The sequence below is a fragment of the Nymphaea colorata genome, chromosome 8 (assembly GCF_008831285.2).
Source record: "Nymphaea colorata isolate Beijing-Zhang1983 chromosome 8, ASM883128v2, whole genome shotgun sequence".
Taxonomy (NCBI): Eukaryota; Viridiplantae; Streptophyta; class Magnoliopsida; order Nymphaeales; family Nymphaeaceae; genus Nymphaea; species Nymphaea colorata.
Window position 1 is genome coordinate 17,659,587 of NC_045145.1, and position 19,673 is coordinate 17,679,259.

A 19,673-nucleotide genomic window follows, 5' to 3' on the forward strand; every position below is an offset into this window, starting at 1 on the left:
TTGTTTCGGACTACTCTGAACGACATCTTCTTTTGTGGCACCGCTTATGATTTCTATAGCTGTTGCATGTTATTCGATCAGATATTTTGGCGGTTCAATCTGCATCCATGGTTTCTTGTAGTTTTGATTTTGTAATTTTTCTTTGTTCCTGCATCCAACACTCTCGGATGTGGCTCCATTTAATGAATTCTTTTCATCTCTCTCTCTCTCTCTCTGTGTGTGTGTGTGTGTGTGTGTGTGTGGTTCTTACGACACCATGACAATGATTTTTAAGGAGACAAAGTTCTACATCCATGGCCGCACATTGTTTTTCACCATCATAAAAAGATCAAGCATACAATAAAAGTAGTCACTCCCTCTTAAATATGGGGAATCGGGTAGATATAAAGTTATATAAAAGCCCTTACAAAAAATTAGGAAAGCATCTAAAGTATAGATCGGACTCCACATGACAGCGGCCGGAAACTATAGAAGATCCCGGAGCCGAAAATGGAATGCCCAAGAAGAAGAAACATCAAAATTTTGAAAATGCACATTAAATTATGTGACCGTGTCCAATGAAGCAGCATGAAATGGAGAGAGTCTTGGCTTCTCATTTCTCAGTAGACCTCATTGGTCATTTCAGCGCATGGCATCTTCCATTTTGTATGATGTCTGGTAGGAAGGAATGATAGTATCTTCAACTTATTACAAGAATTAAGAGCTGAGACTTAGATGCAACCTCTTTTTCAAGTTCTACGTTTTGTTGGAGTTGCGTAGATGTTATTTTTCTCCCTCTTTCACTAGACCTCATTGGAGAGAAAAGACGTCGGCAAATGTGCACCAACTTTTAAAACACAACTACGATCTAGACAAAGGAAACTGCAACATGATACTACATCTTATTATATGTATCCCGTTATATTTAGATGGTGATTTTCCCTTTTTTCTTTAAAGATTTGCAATTTTTTTTTAATTCACATCCAATTTGAAAGACATTGCGTCTTTAATTTTTGTTTTCCCATTCCTTAGATATTTTATTTCTGCTTCCAAGATTCCTTTTTCTGAGAAAATGCTTTGAAGATAAGGTCTCTGAACGGGAACTTGCGGTCCCAAAAACTAAAATCTCGAAATATAAAACAAACTACGGTAACTCCCGTTGGAATTAATTTGTTAGCCGTTACCCCATATATAAACATAGACGGTGATGTCAAATGAGGCTCAGAGGGGTGTCCGCCTTGTTTCGCGCTCCAATATCTGTGCAGGAGAAAAGAATACAAAAGCAAAAACTGTAGAAAGATTCCTTCTGTTCCACCTCCTTCCTTGGAGAACGGAAATTTCTTGCTTAAATATTGGTGGGAAGAAGTAGAGAAGAAGACGACTCCTGAAACGGTGTCGACCGCAGTAAATATTTTCTTCAGTAAACAGCTTAGCAAGTTAGATCCTGCGATCCCTTCACTTGCTTCCAAGTTTGCCGCAGTGGGAAGGGCCCAGAGAATCTTATGCAGAACTATGTAAGGGATGCCACCAATGGCGGAGCCACGAATCTCAAGTCGGATGCACATCCATCTGCAATGAACGTTGGCTCAAATCTTATACAATTTATATTTCTTTTCTTCAAAGTTTGGCGGTAAGACTAAACATATGCATGTGTACTTGAAGAGCGAGCGAGAGGAATTGGTATATCTCATATTATGAGGATAAACATCCGACCTTTTGAAATTGATTGTTGAAATATTGTTTGTTTTGTACAATCTAACTTTATAGATGTGATATTAAGAATGTTTGCATAAGAAACGCATATTAAGTTAACCATTTTTTGAGTTTATTTTATAATATTAAAAAACAAATTACACTTGTAGCCTCAAGATTTTAATAATAGAAAAAACAATGTTTTTATGGAAAAACAGTTTGTTTTAAGACATGTCATATTTAGTGTTTATAAACATACCAATCTACACATCACACACTCATAATGCATTGATTGGGTGAGTTTGCTTAATCACTTCTCCGGCCATATACATTAGGGGGCTATGGTTGGATGGAGTTTCAGATGGTTGGTCGGAGTATGTAAGAGAGAGAGAGATTGAAATATACCATTTACCTTTTACTGTCGAATTCGTCACAAAAAACACAAGCAAGCATTACTAAATGTCTTGAAAAACCGTGGCCAAACAAAAGCGGCGACTAATATACTTTTTGAAAATAAATAAAAATCTATCTTGACAACTAAAGGTGGCCAGCATATTTCGATCTCTCTCTCTCTCTGGCTATTATGATTAATGTATAAAAGCTTCAATGAGTACAACGAAATGATTTGAAAATCAAGTTATACGATTATGTCATGAGGATGAATGCATTAAAATAAAGAGGTAGAAGATGTAACCATCAAATCTCCCAATTGTACAGATTTTGTTTACCAAGGCATCTGTCGTTATAAATATAACAAATTTTAGAAGGCCGATTTATTTGTCTCAAATCATTCCGAACCGGTTCGGTAAGTACGGGTACATGTTCGGCCGATCATGACCTACGCCTCCGTCCTCCTTCAAACGCGAGGGAGAGTCAGAGAGGGGATGGGTGCCGAGGAGGAAGGAAGCGCGGAAGAGGGCAGAAGGGAGACAGGCCCTCAGCCTACCATTACCCAAGCTCAATTTCTGTCGTGGAAGCGCCGAAAGGTTCTCTCTCTCTCTCTCTCTCTCTCTCTTCTTGTTACCCCTTAATTCTGTGGCAGAGGGTTTCTGTTAATTTTTTTTGGCATCCAATTATTTGGTTCGAGGATGAGATTTTTATGTTATGCATTCTGTAGACGGTAAACGATGAAACCTTACTTCTCACCTTTCGCATTTGAATCATCGAGTTATTGGCAGTCCTTAGGCGTCAGCTTCTGAAGCCCCATCTTAATCGTCCAGAACAATAATAGCGAAAATTGTAGCCAGAAAAATGTTGGTCTGCCTAGCTCCGTCTTAAATGACCCAATCCTTCTATCTCTGTCAAACTAATTTTTGGTGATTGATCTTGGCCGTGTGGGTTGAGGGGATATTTGTGAAACCATGATCCTCGTCCTTGCTTAATGCCCAAAATTTTATCACATGGTTGGCATAAACATTCCTAGAGGGAACTCCTGGACCAGCCAAAATTGTGCAAAGTTTAGAATGCAACCGTCTCATGGCAAATGATGGGAAAAAAACATCCACTTTTGTTTTCTGAAAATCCTGTTTCGCTTAAACATGCTGTAATATTAGAGCTGTTGCAACTTGCAAGAGACACCTAAGTACTTTTTTTTTGCTATTGTTGTTGGTCTTTCCATGCCTTCTAACTGCCTTTTCGAAGCTCTTGCTTTGTTTTTGCAGTGTCCGAAATAGTACATGTATCGCCAGAAGTAACGCTAAATTTCTTTGTTTGGGTGTTTATCAACAATGAATCTTGTGCATCTAGCTCAAATTCAAGTTGTACCTAAGCATAGCTCCTTCTTTCTCCCTTTATCAACAATGCATCTTGTGCATCTAGCTCAAAGTCAAGTTGTAGCTAAGCGTAGATCCTTCTTTCTCCCTTTATCTTAGTCTTGGTAAACTTAGTTGTCAGACCTCCCGTGGAACTCTTATAACGCAGAGGCTCTCTGTGCTTGTCTAGGTGGAGGTTATTGGGTTTCAAGGCCGAAAAACTTCCAGCTGGTTAATCCGTAGCGGCCCGGTCTCCTATTATGAAGATGGTTTCTCTGTTATCAAAAGAAAGATATACTGGAAGTGAGCCTTGGCCAAAAAAATGATTACGACCTGAAATATCACTTACGAGTTATCAAAGCACTAAAAAGTGAGATGGGAGAAGTTCCTAGGTAAAAGGAGGCTCCCCATCTTACGTGTTGAAATCAGTGGTAGTCCTTTTTCCAGCCCAAATATGGTATTTGTCAACTCGATAGGAAGAGGGGTGCTTGGTGAATTACCTATTGATTTATTAATAGTTATCCAGAATAGCTAGTGGATTGCTATATTCTTAGAACTTGATGCTCTTCAATTACAGAGGACAGATCTAGTATTAGGAGTAGCCCTACTCCGTAGATTGATTTTCTCTCTCTCTCTCTCTCTCTCTCTCTCTCTCGACGGTAATTTCAAGCTACGTCACACAGGTGTGTGTGTGATGATGTAGGTGCAGATGCGGGTGCAACATGTTTCAAAAAAACATGGTGTGCAAGTGCAGCAAGAACATATAAAGTTCACAAACCATAAAATTAACAACTAATAAAGTTCACATACTCGAGCCCCACCCACACTCATCCTGGCTGCGGCAACATTTTTTTAAGGGTCCATGTTCCTTAGTTTTCAAGCATAGTTGGCAAACCCGGTGATCCAACTCGTGAATCGCGCGAGTAGTTTTCTTATTGGGTCATGGGTTGAGACTCAAACGATCCACAGCAAGACTCAGCCAAGAGTCATCTGACTCTGTCGAGAATCGGCTCCACACCAAGACTCGGCTGACTCAGCTGACTCGGCCGAGTCAGACACAATATGAGTTTTGGCGATATAAAGCTAAATTAATGATAAAACTGACTTTGATTTAGTTTTTTTTTTCTTGAATTGGTATGGAATGGCCAAAAAAAGGGAGGAGGGGGCTGAATTGGTTGGTTATATATATATATATATATATATGGGGGTTGGATCATTTGTTTGGGGTTTTTGCCTTTCCATTAACCTTCAAGCCCAAAACCCCAAACCAGCCTCGTCCTTGCTCTCTCTCTCTCTCTCTTTGATGCCCCAAAGCTGATCGATCGGGGCATCTCTGACCTTCCAACACTAGAGAGAACATACTTTTTTATTTTTTACATTTTAATGATTTTATCAAGTATTTAAGCATTGGGTAGTTAATTAGATCTTTTGGGGAAAAATTAAAAAGAAAGAGAGAGATATAGTATAGTAACTCGATTGTATGTTGATAATCCAATTTTTAGTACTTGACCTGGCTGAGTCATTGAGTCAACCTACTGACCTGCTGACTCAGTTGGCTGCCGATCCGAGTCCGATTCCCGCCAACTATGTTTTAAAAATATCAGTTTTGTTAAGTTTCTGGTTTACCAACCCATTCTGTTAGTGTTCATGTATCAGTTTTGTCAGGTTTCTTGTTTACCAGCCCATTCTCCCATATTTTGCCTATACGGATATGTCCATTCATACACCCACGGTAGACATCATTTTTCATTCTTTTCCATATAATTTTAACATTTTAAAGTTAAGATCTTATGCACACTTTTCTTTATTTTTCTTTATTCTTCTCATTTATGGCGTGCTGTAGGATGCTGATGCTGCAGCAAAACAAGTTGAAGCTGCCCGTAAGCGTGCAGAAGACATAGCAGCAGGAAGAGTACAAATGAATGGTCGCGAGCTCTTCCTGCATGAACCTTGGGTGTTTGATGAATCCCGTTTCATTTGACTTGGTCAGACATAAATGTCATAGCGACGTTATTATGTAGCTGCTTCTGCGTCAAAATAGAATTAACGTTGAGAGCTTGAATATGTTACCGTTGATTTTTTATGATTTGGTGTTATCAGAATCATTACTTCATAGCTCAATATTTATGCACCTTCTCGCAAGTCGTAGCTGATTGGTGAATGGATTATCTCATTTCACTAGCTTGGCTGGAGTGCAGACAAGGTTTCTTGCTGTTGCACTTTGTCAATGTACAATATCATAAGGGACCATAGCATATGCCGCCTGGTTGATTTGTGAGATTGGCTTGCTAATATGCTGTGGTTACCAATCAAGAAGTTTGGTGATGTTGATCTCAATTCCTGATTATGCAACCTCCTCTAGAGCGTTTCCTTTGCCAAACTCTGCTGCTATATGATATACTTGTTTTAACACTCGCACAAGAAAGTCCCTGCGTCATATTCATACTTTATCTACTTGTATTAAAAAGATTAGCACTACCTCAATCTCATATTGTTGCATCATTTCTGTGGGACAAGGAGGAAAATACCATTATCACAACCAAGTTACAATTACAATATGTTATTGAGAAATGCTGGGTTGGGTTCTTATGCATCTCAATTCTTATACATAAAAATTGTCGTGGTTGAACAATTCGCTTATGCATAAAGTCCTCATAATCATAGTTAGATGTGAAAATTAATTCTTGTACTTTTACTTCATCTAAGCCGTTGTTTCAAATGTTCTTTAGACAATCCAGCCCGAAAGGAGGAAAATCATCTGGAGATAATTAAAACAACGAGAAAAGATACGAATGCAGAGGTCACACCACGATGTGACGGTGCGTCATACAGACAACTTACAACATGAATCGGAAAGCAGAACACTCCATTACCATGCAGAGAATTCTGAAACACAATGGGCCTGAAAGGTAACATCATGGAATTCCGATTGGAATGGTCGTTCCTTAATTCAAGACTGAGAAAGTGACCACCTAAAGTTCATCTATCCAACGCCTACCCCCAGCAGTTAACCATAAGTAAAAAAAACAGCAGAAACTCCATCAAATCATGGGAGCTCATTTAGAAAGAGCTGTATCCCAGAAGAACAAAATGCCAAATTCTGGGCGACCACAAATAAACAATTATCCCTAAACCAAAAAACCCAAAGAAGAACAAAAAGAGGAAAAGGGTACAACCCCTTAGCCATGTGGCCAGATATGCACAGAAACAAAAATCTATTGGTGGTATGACATTTCCCGCTGTACCAACTACAAATGGTGGATCGGTCTAATTTGTGATTATAGAATGGAGCAGGAACATCTATTCTTTTGGAAGTCAGCACGTGGCTTCTCTGCATTCAAAGCAGCACATGCACATTAGTATTGGTATTGCAGTTCTATTTCTAATTGCTTATTGCTGTTCCAAAGAAAGTATTTATACAAGTTAAGCAAACAATGTAAATATACTCAGTCAGATGAATTCCTAAAGCCTGAATACGTTACATGTCTCAACAATGTCTAGTGTTTTATCGCGAGTATCTCCTAACAAAGGAATGACCATAAAAGGATAATCAGATTAATTAAGGACTTAAAGGATAACATAAGTTCCCGGCTCCTAAAAGTTTCCTCTACCTAGATCTACATACATGCAGGCTTCCTGACTATCAAAATTCTATTTCTGCATTCTTATTTATGGAAGGCTACAGGAGCAAACCACCACAGAGAATTATAATGCCCTTAGTCTAGACAGGCTATTCCACAAATCAATCTTCCTTACTGTCAAGTTTTATTTTATGTGTTCATAGAAGCCTGATAGGACAAACCACCACTAACATCAATCGTAATGCCCTTAGGATAGAGAGGCCATTCCACAGCACAATCTTGCGGTATCGACCTTGTTTCTAGGATATGCATCTTCACCAGAGAACAGAAGTCCAGCATGCCAACTAGAAAAACAAGCATGTCCATTCACTGAAACCCATTTAACCGGCAAATACTCATTAAGCCATTCAGATACAAACTACAAAGAATGCTCTCTTCATTTAAGTACCTACCTCTCCTCATTTAAGCTTTGTCTAAAGGAATAGCAATCAATCAAAAAGCCATATCAGTGCCGCTGCTTCTTTTATGTAGAAAATAATGTGTTTTGATTTAATATGTTAATTGTTACATACCCTTTTATAAAGTTACACACAAGATTCTTAAAAGACGAGTACTCACATTAACAAGCCTGAGACTTCTTGAGCCTGGACAGAAATGTATGCACAATAAATAAATAAATTCTATTGGAGTCAACTAGGTATTTGCTGCCAATTTGAGCATTTTACCAGAAGTATATATATATATATATATATATATATATATATATATAGAGAGAGAGAGAGAGAGAGAGAGAGCATGACAATAACATAAATGATTAGCATTAAATACCAATAAATAATTTCGCTTGGAGTCAACTATGAATTTCCTGCCAGTCTGGGCATTTTACCAGAAGTATCTATTGTTATCAATCTACCCTGTGTGATTCCTGCTGAAGCACATACTTGGGTGGGTGCAGACCGTGTGTGTGTGTGAGAGAGAGAGAGAGAGAGAGATAGAGCATGACAATAACATAAATTATTAGCATTAAATACTCGGTGATGCAGTTAGAGACACCATTACAATATCACAAAAGATTAGCAGCATATCACCGACAATGGATGTAAGCAATATTGAAATTGCAATACACTGAGATTTTTGTCAACATTACCATTATTCCTGTCAAATGCAGGAGGCCTCACAACAACATGCATGGTGATGATTCCACCGGGAAGCTCTCCAACAGGTACCCTGGACTCAGCAAGAGTTTTGTTGTTCTCCAATATCTTACCCGCATTGATGAGCTTAATGTCATTGATTGATCTCGGGGCGTTGTCCTTATCTATCAAAATTGGATATTTGGAACTAGTAAATTCACCATTGTTAATACCTTCTATCTCCAGGAAAAATTGCAGGAAATCGGATCATGATTCTAAAACACAAGATATGACTAGTTTTAAAAATTATTTAGTTCGAGAAGAAAGTCATTAGACATACAACTTAATCAAACACAGCGAAACATCATAGTGAGTAGATGTATTCCAAGTTTTAATCTGGACAAGAATAAATTGTCATATAAAACATTGTCAGTTTAAGCAAGAACTGGAACTTTGTACGACAAACATAGAAAATAATAAAATAAACTGAGCAAGGATTCTTGGTAATCAATGATGAACAACCCATTATACCTTGGGCTTGGGCAAAGATATAATCAAGAAAATGGAAGACATCAAATTGATATTGGGAACTCATGTCATTCTTTAGGTGGAGATGGAAAAGAAAAAGAAAAGAAAAACCTATACTTATTTTGCAATGACATGCCTTTTCATTGTTGACTAAAACAACACCAGAGCTCTCCCTGAATTTCTATCAATGTCTTCCAGTTACATCAATCCGTAGATGAGTTTCAACATTGTATTAGAAAAGTTTCCTTCTGTTAGATTCATCATGGATATACCACAGCCTTTGGTGGTATAAATAGAATAGAACTAGATTTCCATCATGTCCATGCAGACGGATTTTGCATTTGGTTGAAGAATTCCAACATTATGTTGCAAAAATGCTCTTCTGTGGCGTAATGGTTTCTCTAAGGTATCCTATGACATATGACCATATACTCACACCAGCATCCTGAGGTGTGAAAGAAATGCTTAAAATAGTTAAATAGGAGGATATAAATACTGGATCCTTAAAGGAGAAAAGAGCATGTTGTTGAATGCCCACAAGGAAAGGGAACAATCTCATGATAAAAAAACTGAACACCATTCTTCAAAGACAAGGAGCATGCTTGTTTTCCTAGACCAAGAACAAGAAGTCTATTAGATGTGCACCAATACACATGCTATTGGTGGCATCCCTTATCTTGCTGTGCACAAATTTTTCAATCTCATTCTTTTCTTGATTTCTCTCGTCCCTATCTACCTGCATGATTCACTTCCTACCTTTTTATTTGTCTTTGTAATTCAAGGCAAAACAAGGACTTCATATCAAACAATTACGGGCATATTCTCATCCTCTAAAAGGCGCACACATGACTTGTTAGATAAGCTGCTTCAGCCTTAGGTACACAAGTCAAATTAAAGTGGCACATTATTTTTACAGGTGTGTCCTGGTTTAGATATCCTGCATAATTGTGATGTGTTGAGCATGATTCTAGTGGGCAGAATTGTATGGCGAACAGTAGGAAGCTGGAATTGCAGGCCAGGGAAAATACCTCCAATTCTAAGTACCTCATTTTGATGGCTTGAGCATAAAACTAGTAATTCAAAGTTTCAAACAGCAAAATCATAAAAACCAAAAAGAACAGAATCACCATAAACTTAGCACTTAGCAGTCAACTACTTTTATCGCCAAGCAGGTAGAAGGCAACGACTTCCAACAACTGAATCAACAGACTCGAAACATATTGGTCTTAGTTCGTTGCTCTATTTTATGTCAACTAACTTCTCATTAATGAAGAAATGGCAGACGGAGGAAGAACACTATTGGCCTTTTCCGGAGTTTTACAATATAACAGAGGAGTCCAGAATTGAGCATTACACCAGAGATCGATATCATTTTGATGAACCAGAATGCACGAAAACGAATATTGCTGTAACCATTTTAAGCTCAGATGTACAACATATGATAATATCTGATCGAAAAATTTACGGCAACCTCAAATTTTAGAACTGAAAACAGATGCAAGAATACGGTTCAACGAACTAAAAAAGGTACAAAAACCAACCAAAATATTATGAAAAACAAAGAGGATAATGAAACATCTACCCTGCGGCCATCTAGTAAGAATGATCTCTTTAAGAGAACCAATTGTTGTGGCAGGGGAATACTTGTTAGGACCGATGTCTGTGCCATCATATAGCCTGAATTTGAGCTCAACCGATTCTTCACCTGCCATTAAAGATCTTGGAAAAGGAAGCTAACAAAAACCACCATCAAATCTCAATCCCTTCCGGCCCAGAACGAACTAATTTCCCAAGACACCGATTTGAAGCCATGATTCTCGATATGGGTACTTATCAAAATTTGCTGGTCGATTCCATCCCCTCGACACGGAGCCGATTGAGAGACCAAGAAAAGTGGGACTCCAAACAGTAGAGAAGGAGAAAAGATCCTATGAACAGTGAATTTTCAGGCCGTCTTCCGCCTCCTCCTGTGATTCAACGTCACAGCCACGCCCTCCGATTCGTCCTCCAACCCGTTCGTTCTACTTCTCCTCCTTGGTCGTCGTCCTCTTCTTCCTTCTCTCAAATAATTGTCAATAACAGCCGAAAAGTTTCCGACACACCAACTTTCGTATTTGATAACCATTTCTATCTAGTATAAAAAGGCGTAATTCGCGACAGCTACCATACTTATGGCATATTTAAGTTTAGTAGTTGTACATTTTAGGACACACAAGTGACAACTCTTCTCCCTTTCGGGCCGAGAAACTGAGTTCGGACTTGGTGCAGCGCTTTACGTTGATAAGACTCAAGAGCATAACATCTACAAGAATCTAATTAGTAACCCATTTTTTCTGTGCCGTTGGTGTTAGGCTTTATTTGAGAAGACTCAAGAATTCAATTGGCAACACATTTTTTTTATGCCATTAGCTAGACTTGCTACACTATGTCATGAAACATTGAAACATTCACCAAACATTCATGCTACCAAACAACTCCTTAAGGCAATTCTTTTCATCCTGAAAAAATTACATTCAAAGCCTAAATTCAGCTTCCTTAGCATAAAAAATAGTTTAAAAGGATTATTTTAATGTATCGTTAAGTTCTCTCATGTTTTGGGAGAGTTGTTGTTGATCGTTCAAGGAAGTTATCCAAGACAACATGGCCCAAGTGAAATTTATACTTCTATTTTAAAGTGAAATAAAAATAAAGTCTTGAGAATTTAATTTGCGCAAGTGGATACAATCCAGAACAAGGTAAGTTTTTATCACATGATCGCTTCAACTAAGCCATCGAACCGAAAATTCCCTGGCTATAAAAGCCTGAACCCTGTCAGCTACTTTCTGTTGCACTTTGTTAGCTCCACGTAGGTTTTGAAATAAGTTCTTCAACCCCGAATTATTACGGGACAATGTTGTTCTGAATTTCTTAAAGAAGAGAGGACCTTTTTCCTACTTATGGCGATATTTTCCATCTAACGGGATTTCCCCGGGCGAACTCGGTTCCAAAGCAGGCAAACGATACCCGAGGGAAAGGAAAGCCCCAAACGGCAGGGATAGTGGCGGGGTAGGGGATTAACCAGGAAACGGTAGCAGCATTTTCCTCCCCGCGCCCAAGAAGTAGTGTGGTAGCGCCTCTCTCCCTCCCTCTCTCTTCCTGTTGTCTTCACTTTCACGTCTTCTACTCCCTTAAGGTAACTCTCTCTCTCTCTCTCTCTCTCTCTCTCTCTCTCTCTCTCGTGATAAACTGCAAGCTCAGTTGGGTTCTGGGTGTGGATGCTCTTCCTCTTCCTGATGTCCGATTTTCATTTCTTTTAATGATGGCCTGTTCTTGTTCTCTTCTGGTTCTAAAAGGTGGTTAACTTTCGATTTTGGTTTGGGTATGTTGGAGACCGTCGGAACCCTAGCATACTGAGTTGGGATTTTTAAAATCGTTCAATTTGGAGGGTGGTTGGAAAGTATCATTTGTTTTCTGAAAGGGCCAAATCAAGTAAGCCAGAAAATCGATGGAGCGACCATCTTCTGATTCTTTCAGTCTTGTACCATCAATCAGTACAGGGGTTTAAGCTTGAAATGTGGTTATATTTCTTTGGGACGTCTCATTAACTACAAACTGAAGCTTGAAACGAGGTATATTTCTTTGGGTCGTTTCATTAACTACAAACTTAAGCTTGAATCTTTTAGTGGTTTATCCTTTTGTGTCTTCAGAAACGATTCCATCTGTTTATGATCGCCTGCATCCTGTCCTCTCACTGCATAAGAAATTAATGGGAAAAAGCTTATAGATGGACCTTAGGAGCATTTCACGGATAATGGATTGTGCGTGGACAAATGCAACTAGGTATCAAACCAATGAAACTAACTGCGTCACTGTTCTTACAAGTGCATTGACATAGTATGGGAGTTAAATGAAAGGTGCTTGCAATGCACTGTTCTCCAAGTTGGTCAAGTGCCTGGACAAAGAATCTACAATCGAAGTTTGCATTACTTGTCTTGTGTTGTTACCTATCTAAAGCTGTGAATACATCTATTTGACAAATGAACCATGGATGTGTATGCGAGTATGCCCCATTATGGCTTTTCTCTTCAACCTTTTGTTATGAGTTCACACTTCACAGTGATTTAGAAGATCGCCCACAGCTTGTAAGTTTGTGTATCTTCTGCAGTCCAATCCTGTCAACCTGTGTTTGTCTGTTAGCAGGATTCGTCTGACCAAATGCGGGATACTTTTAACTCTACAACGCCAATCACTGCCTAAAACTTGAAATTATTGGGTCTTATGCTCACTAGAAAGATAAAAAAGCACATATCTTATGGTGTAAATGTATAATCTGTTTTGCTTCTGGTTCTTTTCATCATCATCATCGTCTTGTTGTTGTTATTATTATTACTAATTTACTACTACTATTGGTGTTATTATTATTACCGTTGTTGTTATTGTTGGTTTTGTTGTGCCGTACCTTTTCTTCTGCTCTCATTAATTGATAAAATGACCAGATGGCTACAAAGGTCGAACAACCTTCAGGGTCAACTTCTGCAACTTCTTCTGTAGCAGCAAGCAGTCCGAAAATATCTATGTTTGGTAAAAAAACAGGGTTTGTTATACCAAAGAACAAACTCTCTGGTTCTCTTGTTCCTATAGTTAGAGGTGGCAGTAAGTCGGAAATAGCTGATGCGCCCAAGGAGGAAAGTAGTAAGCAGACGAGGAAAACAAAATGGGGAATTGATCTGACACAAGATAATGCTGTTAGAAGAGGCAGAGCCTTGGCTTATCAGGTGACTTTTACTGCAACCATGTAATGCTGCAGATCTGTATCTTGTTTCATCCTGTGGGCAATCTAACTATCATCTACTTGCCCCTTTTCTCCTTGCAGAAGATGAGTGTCAGGATTCTGACCCATCTCTTAATCCTTATTGAGGCTTCTATGTTCCTAGCCTTAATGATATTGGCCTATTAAACTTTTTCCTCTTTTTTTGAAGTTAGCTTTTCAAACGCTCCGTCATGGGCCATTGTTCTTCTTAGCTTCTGTTTGTGTAAATGAAATCAATTTGCACCCTAGCAATTGAAGCTCTCCATTTCCTAGTGAGCTTCAAAATGCATCTTCCTTGTGACTGTTTCACATGGAGGCTTCCCATTCCAGGTGGCATTAAATGATATTACTGCCTTTGTGGTGGAACAAATTTTGAGCAGACTCGGGCTGAGCAAATTACGAATCAACTGGAGTCAAGGACCCTGGACTTTGAAGATGATCATGGCTCAGAACCACCATCACAAACCCCAAAACATAGTTCTTCTGATCGTGGAGTTGATAAAGAGGTATTCATGGATGGATTCATCTATTCCTGCATGTTTTTGTCTTAAACATCATTTGACTACTGATTTTACAATGAAATGGAGTTCTTGTACACTCATAAACTTGTTTGTTACAGTTAGAAGAGCTCTTGCAATTGGAAAGGCGAGAAGCAATAGGTAGGCAGATTTTAGCAGGAGAGAAATAATCTTTTCACTGGTGTCTGTGTGTCAAATTGTCTGTGCGTCAAATTTTTATATGGTGGCTACCTTGCTGACAATCAGTCACAATTATTCAAAATTAGGTGAATGCATAAAGTTGAATCCTAGTTACAAGGCCCCACCTGGATACAAGCCAGTGCTGCGAGAGGCTAAAGTTCCGGTCCCTGTAAGTATCTAACAAAGCTGTATTCTGTAAAATGGTGTCTGACTTCTCTTTGCTTTGAGTATATCTGGTAGAGGACTTGTTGCATGCCGTTTCATGGTTTGTTGTTAGGAGGAACAAAATGGTAGCTGAAGTTAAAGAGTATATGTTCTTAACATTCCAATTGTAATGTGTACCTGCATGGAAAATCTTCTTCAGTGTTTATGTTCGAATAGCAATATAAGCGTCCAAGTAAGTGTATGCCTGAAAATGGACCATGGAGGACTGAGGCCAATAACATAATTATCATCAAGCAAACGAAGCTCATTAGCCTTTGTTAGTGAGTGAATGAGTGTTTGTGTGTGAATGTGCATGTAAGTGGTTTATGTTGTGTCTGGTGCACCCATGAATGGATGTACCGAGAATGTCACCAAGATGTGCAGAAACCTTCCCATCAATATGAGGCAATATGTACTTGTTTGGCTATTGATTGAACCCCAGTAGGAGCAAATCTCTTACAATATTCAGTTGTATGTATTCAACCAAATGCAATTTTAGGGTTTGAGGGTCGAAAACACTAAATGCATTGGAGATGCTTGTGTTGGTGGCTGTATGAATTTATATTTACATATTAATATCTATTGCATTCTCGGGACCGAAATCTTGGTCAATAAGAGGTAGAAAATAAAAGAATATACTTTTGTTGTGATATAAATTAAGCAAAACTAGTTTGGAGGTTTATCTTCCATGCTTGAACTTATTACTAGTTCTTGTGTGCGTGCAGCTGAAAGCATATCCAAATATCAACTTCATTGGCCTCATATTGGGCCCTGACAACAGTACAAAAAAGCGGCTTGAAGAGGTAAATACAAAGTATACTGCTACCATGATGTGCTCTTGTTATTTATTCCAAATGTTGGTCATTTTGTGAAATATGGTTCATTTTTGTTGTTTGGTGCTTGTATTAAACAGGAAACAGGAGCTAAGATTCAAACACGTGGTACCAAAGCTGGATCAGGAGAGAAGGTAGCTGTATAATCAATATAAGTTTCTATACACTTAACTGGAGAATTTGTTTTAACTTTTTGGGTTGTTATATATGATGTTTCTGTTGTATATACCAAGATGATTTTAATGTGTGTTGGGGCTGCTGCTGTACTGCGGGTTTTTTTATGTGCTCCGACTGGGTATCAAAGTTGATGTAGGGCACCTTATAAACCTGATCAGTATATGTTTCTTTTTTTCCATGTTAAGTATTTCTTATGATATACCACTATGTCCTACGAGCACAGTGTGTTGCATTCTATATTTTATGATGTATTGCAGATCTTACTTTCCTCTAATCTTTAATTTTCCATGGTACTAGATTATTGTGGAGATGGTTCAAACTTGAAAGTACTTCAAACGCATCTCTTAGAAGTACCTAGAGATGAACCTGCATAAGTAGATAACTTGAGAATTTTTGGTAGGGACTTCTTTAGGGAAGTGCTTTTCCATCTTTTATTCATGATTGACCATTTAGGGCTTGAGAGACCATGATTCTTTACGGCCTGATGATGGTGTTTGGTAATGTCTTCTTTTCTCCACCATGTAGTCTCCAGATCAGAGAAACTATAAGATCTGTTTCCATTTTGGTTTAGCATCCAAATAAAGGCATGGAGGTTCATTTGTTATGCTGTTGCCTTTACCGTTGTTGTATGAGATGACTTCATGATCTATCATTTTCTATTCTTTACCACCATTGCTAACGTCATAATGTTAGGATTTCTGCGGACACCTCGAGGACATCTGAGACTCCTTTGTTAGCCGAACCTCTTTCCTCTCTACCCACTCTCTTTCTTAGCGAGTGTTTCATTTTTTTTTCGATGTTATGTATACAATTCAGCCTGGAATACCATGATTGTAACATTACTTGAATGGTCTTGCTGAATGCCTTAATCATCACTTCCTTTTCTGTATGCATATTTCATTTTATTCCCAAAGGGTTCATTATTAATGATAAATTTCAACAATCTGAACACTGGATTTATAAATAAATTGCTCCATGTGTGGCTCTAATTCCTAAGCATCCATTGAAGAATCGTTATTCTTCTGTTATTATTCTGATGATTTTGTTATCAGTTATCTTTGTTCACTCTCGCTCTACCAGTCCTCAAACGGTGGACTTTCATTACACCATCATCAGGTAACACAAGGCCAATTGAGAGCCGATATTTTATCATCAGTTATCAAATTGTTCATCATGCAGGAGAGAAAAAAGGGATTTTTAATCTTGCTTTCTCATGCTAATGGTTTACGCTTCGTTTCAATCAAATCTTCTTTGGGTGCTAGAATTAATTGCTGGAAGATATTTGAAGTCATATTCAGTTTCGCATTACCTTGCCAGGTGGAAGTCAATCTGTCGGATGATGTTGGAGCTCATGGTGTTTATGAAGAATTGTATGTGCACGTATCTGCAGAGACATATGAGAAAGTTGACTCGGCTGTTGCTTTAGTTGAATTACTAGTCACCCCCGTATCTGTAAGTTGTCATGCTCTGCTGCTTCTCTGCTTATCACCTTTATGACACAGACTTTGTTCTCCCTTCCAAAAACCAGGGAAAACCTGCCGCTTCAACAGATTCATCTTCAGTTTCTACTGATGTTACTGCACGGAATCAAAATCAAGTCGAAGTGGCTCCTGCTGGATATATGATGCCGATGGCTGCTGGTAACTTGGGGATACAGACTGGTCCTCCTCCACAGGGTCTATATCTGCCGTATAGTGGACCTTGGCAGCCTCCGAACCTCTACATGCGGCCAGCTCCTTCCTTTGCCTTTATGCCAAACGCGATACCCATGGCCAATGCCCCTCAAAGATTTCCTCCATCCAACGTTACTACCTTCAATGCTCCTCCAGTATCGGGAGCTGGTCCAACTGCTTCGCCGATGCTCAATGCTGACGTGATTCCCATCAGATCACAGCCCCCAGTCTCGGTTATGCAGCAGCCTTATACACATGAAGTCAGACCACAAAATCCAGTAGGACTTTCTAGTCGTCCTTTCCCTGTTCAGCAACCACAACCATTTGCTAATGCAATACCTCGACCCAACACCCTTCCTCCACCAGCTTTTGCATCTGGGCCATCGCTACCAGCTGCATCCTCAGGGATGTCCGGGACAAGCGTGCAGGCACTTCCGCAACCAGCTGTGATGCCACAAACGGGGGCTGTGACCGGTGGTCTGCTACCTAACATGCCTCCTCCTGGAAACCCTTATGGATGGTCTGGTGCGTCAAGCGTGCTGCCAGCAAGAATGACTAATATGACCCCTATGCCTCCGCGCATGATGCCAGACTCGTCAAGGCCTGTTTCTTCAGTTACTTTACCTCCAACAGCAAACGGTATGGCTGCAGCACCAGTCCAACGTCCAGCCGAAACGCGGACATTCTCTTCACCCGCTCCCGGAAATCCTGCTCTTCAGTCGCACATGCAAATGGCTGTTCAACCGACAGTATCACAGCTAACCCCTGGTTCTACACTGTCACAGCCTTCGGCTCCTCTGGGGCCAAGGCCAATACAATCACCTTTACCTGGACGTCCACCTGTACCTCCCGCACTTCAAACACCATCAAATGCAATGCCTGGTCCATTGCCGGCACAAGCATCAGGACTTGCCCCACCAGCACCTGTAGCGTCTCAACCGCTACCATCAACCTCTCTGTCTCAAGTATCTTCTCTGGCACGTCCCACGGTGCTGTCAATTCAATCATCACCAGCTGCATCGCCGATACGACCTGGAGCGGCACGAGTATCAGCACTTACACCAGGATCCATAACACCAGTTGCAACAGGACAAGGGTTACCACAGATGCGGATAGCGTCTCCACAACCAGCTGCTGCACCACTTGCTTCTGTTTCTGGAAGCCTGCCAAACTTGCCTTCCACGAACATCTTTAGGCCTCAACGTCCAAGCTCCAGTGACTTTACATTTCAGCCTCAGAAACCCCAAGCCTCTACCTCACAAGGTGAAACAAGACCTAGCATGCAGCTAGCTTCTCAGAACCCTTTGTCCAGGCCACAAGTGCCACCTATCCAATCCCCACCTGTTCCGCACCCGCCATCGTTCCGAGCCGTAGTGCACAATCTTCAGCCACAACCAGGGATACATGGTTTTGCAAGGCCAAACGCCCCAATATCTAACCAAACAGTTATTCAGAGACCTTCACAACCTGCTGGCTTTCGAGGCAATCCAAACATTGCCTCACCACCGCCGTTTGTCAACCCCATGGGACCACCTGGTCCTAGACTGCTGAATCAAGCTCTGCAGAGGGCACCACCAGGCATCGGAGGATCTCAGTCGCTGAATATGCCACCGCCACTGCCACTGCATGGCTCTTTGCCTGTTCGTCCAGGTAACTTGCAGCAAATACGTAACACGCCGGTGCCCATGAACCAGCCGGCTGGCTTCGCCGTTATGAGCCGGCCAACAAGCGGGAACCACGGGTACACTTCAAATGTTAACCAGATATATGATCCGTTCTCTCCCACGTCTATTCCGTCACAGCAGGGAGGCAATGCAGCTAAGTCAGGAGTGGAAAGCCGGCAGCAGGACACTGATGCCGAGTACGAAGATTTGATGGCTTCAGTTGGTGTTAAATGATTTTTCCATTTCCAACTCGATAAGCAACATGAATACTGGAAGAGCCCGAGTGGTTTAACCAGTAATGATGTGAATAGTTGACAGGCATGTCGAGGGGGAGAAAACGTTTTCTTTCTTAAATACTTCATACATATTCTGCAGAAGAAATACCTTGCTCTTAGTTTTGTAAGTTAGCCAAAGCCCTGCCACATAGGGTTCTCAAATGTCCGATTTCCGTTGATTTAACTATGAACTAGCGGCAAAATCTTGAAGATAAAGAAAAGCATATCTACGTCTGCATGTCTGCCATTTGATCATTCCATTGTGAGAACGGAAGTTGGTGCTGTGGTATTTTTGTGTGTACGTTCATTTTATGCAGCGGGTGGCATGTAGATATATTTTTTTTTGGTTTGGCTTTATGCCGAGCTCACGCGCCTCCTTAATTCCATGCGAGACGGATGATTTTGGCGTATTAGAAAACGAACTCTGATAAAATATTTATTTGAACTACCTCAGTCTGAAAAGAACATGTAATTCATACTAACAAATGGTTCATTTCTGAAAATCTTTCCTTTGTGAAATTTATAGAACCAAGAAAGAAGCACACGGTTTTCCAGGGAAATAGCTTTTACGTGAAAGCTTCGTTCTTCATGACAGTACATGATTAAAGCTACTCTTTCTATGAAGGCACTCCATTTTATGCAATTTCGTTATATATAGCATGATATGTTTTTATAGGCAAAATTTATACCGATGGC

At 40.0% G+C, this 19,673-nt stretch overlaps 3 protein-coding genes across 4 annotated transcripts; 2 read left to right on the forward strand and 1 right to left on the reverse strand.

Moving 5' to 3' along the window:
• Window positions 1-2,480: 2,480 nt before the first annotated feature.
• Window positions 2,481-5,505, forward strand: LOC116258534 (uncharacterized). The gene is made up of 2 exons (XM_031635709.2): window positions 2,481-2,657; window positions 5,266-5,505. The coding sequence occupies exons 1-2, from the start codon at window positions 2,505-2,507 to the stop codon at window positions 5,401-5,403; spliced, it is 291 nt and encodes a 96-aa protein (XP_031491569.1). The 5' UTR covers window positions 2,481-2,504; the 3' UTR covers window positions 5,404-5,505.
• A 762-nt stretch (window positions 5,506-6,267) lies between these two features.
• Window positions 6,268-10,759, reverse strand: LOC116259732 (membrane-anchored ubiquitin-fold protein 3). Its single transcript, XM_031637652.2, has 3 exons — window positions 10,247-10,759; window positions 8,151-8,321; window positions 6,268-6,753 (listed from the first exon to the last, which is right to left on the reverse strand). Exons 1-3 carry the CDS (start codon window positions 10,374-10,376, stop codon window positions 6,701-6,703), a joined length of 354 nt encoding a protein of 117 aa, XP_031493512.1. The 5' UTR covers window positions 10,377-10,759; the 3' UTR covers window positions 6,268-6,700.
• An 849-nt stretch (window positions 10,760-11,608) lies between these two features.
• Window positions 11,609-19,215, forward strand: LOC116258834 (uncharacterized). Of its 2 annotated transcripts, XM_031636247.2 has the most exons (10): window positions 11,609-11,836; window positions 11,997-12,272; window positions 13,140-13,418; window positions 13,834-13,959; window positions 14,073-14,112; window positions 14,238-14,320; window positions 15,081-15,158; window positions 15,269-15,322; window positions 16,683-16,817; window positions 16,894-19,215. In XM_031636247.2, the coding sequence occupies exons 3-10, from the start codon at window positions 13,140-13,142 to the stop codon at window positions 18,934-18,936; spliced, it is 2,838 nt and encodes a 945-aa protein (XP_031492107.1). In that variant the 5' UTR covers window positions 11,609-11,836; window positions 11,997-12,272; the 3' UTR covers window positions 18,937-19,215. The 2 variants fall into 2 exon arrangements, with proteins under 2 accessions (XP_031492107.1, XP_031492106.1); XM_031636246.2 differs by lacking the exon at window positions 11,997-12,272.
• The last annotated feature ends 458 nt before the right edge of the window (window positions 19,216-19,673 follow it).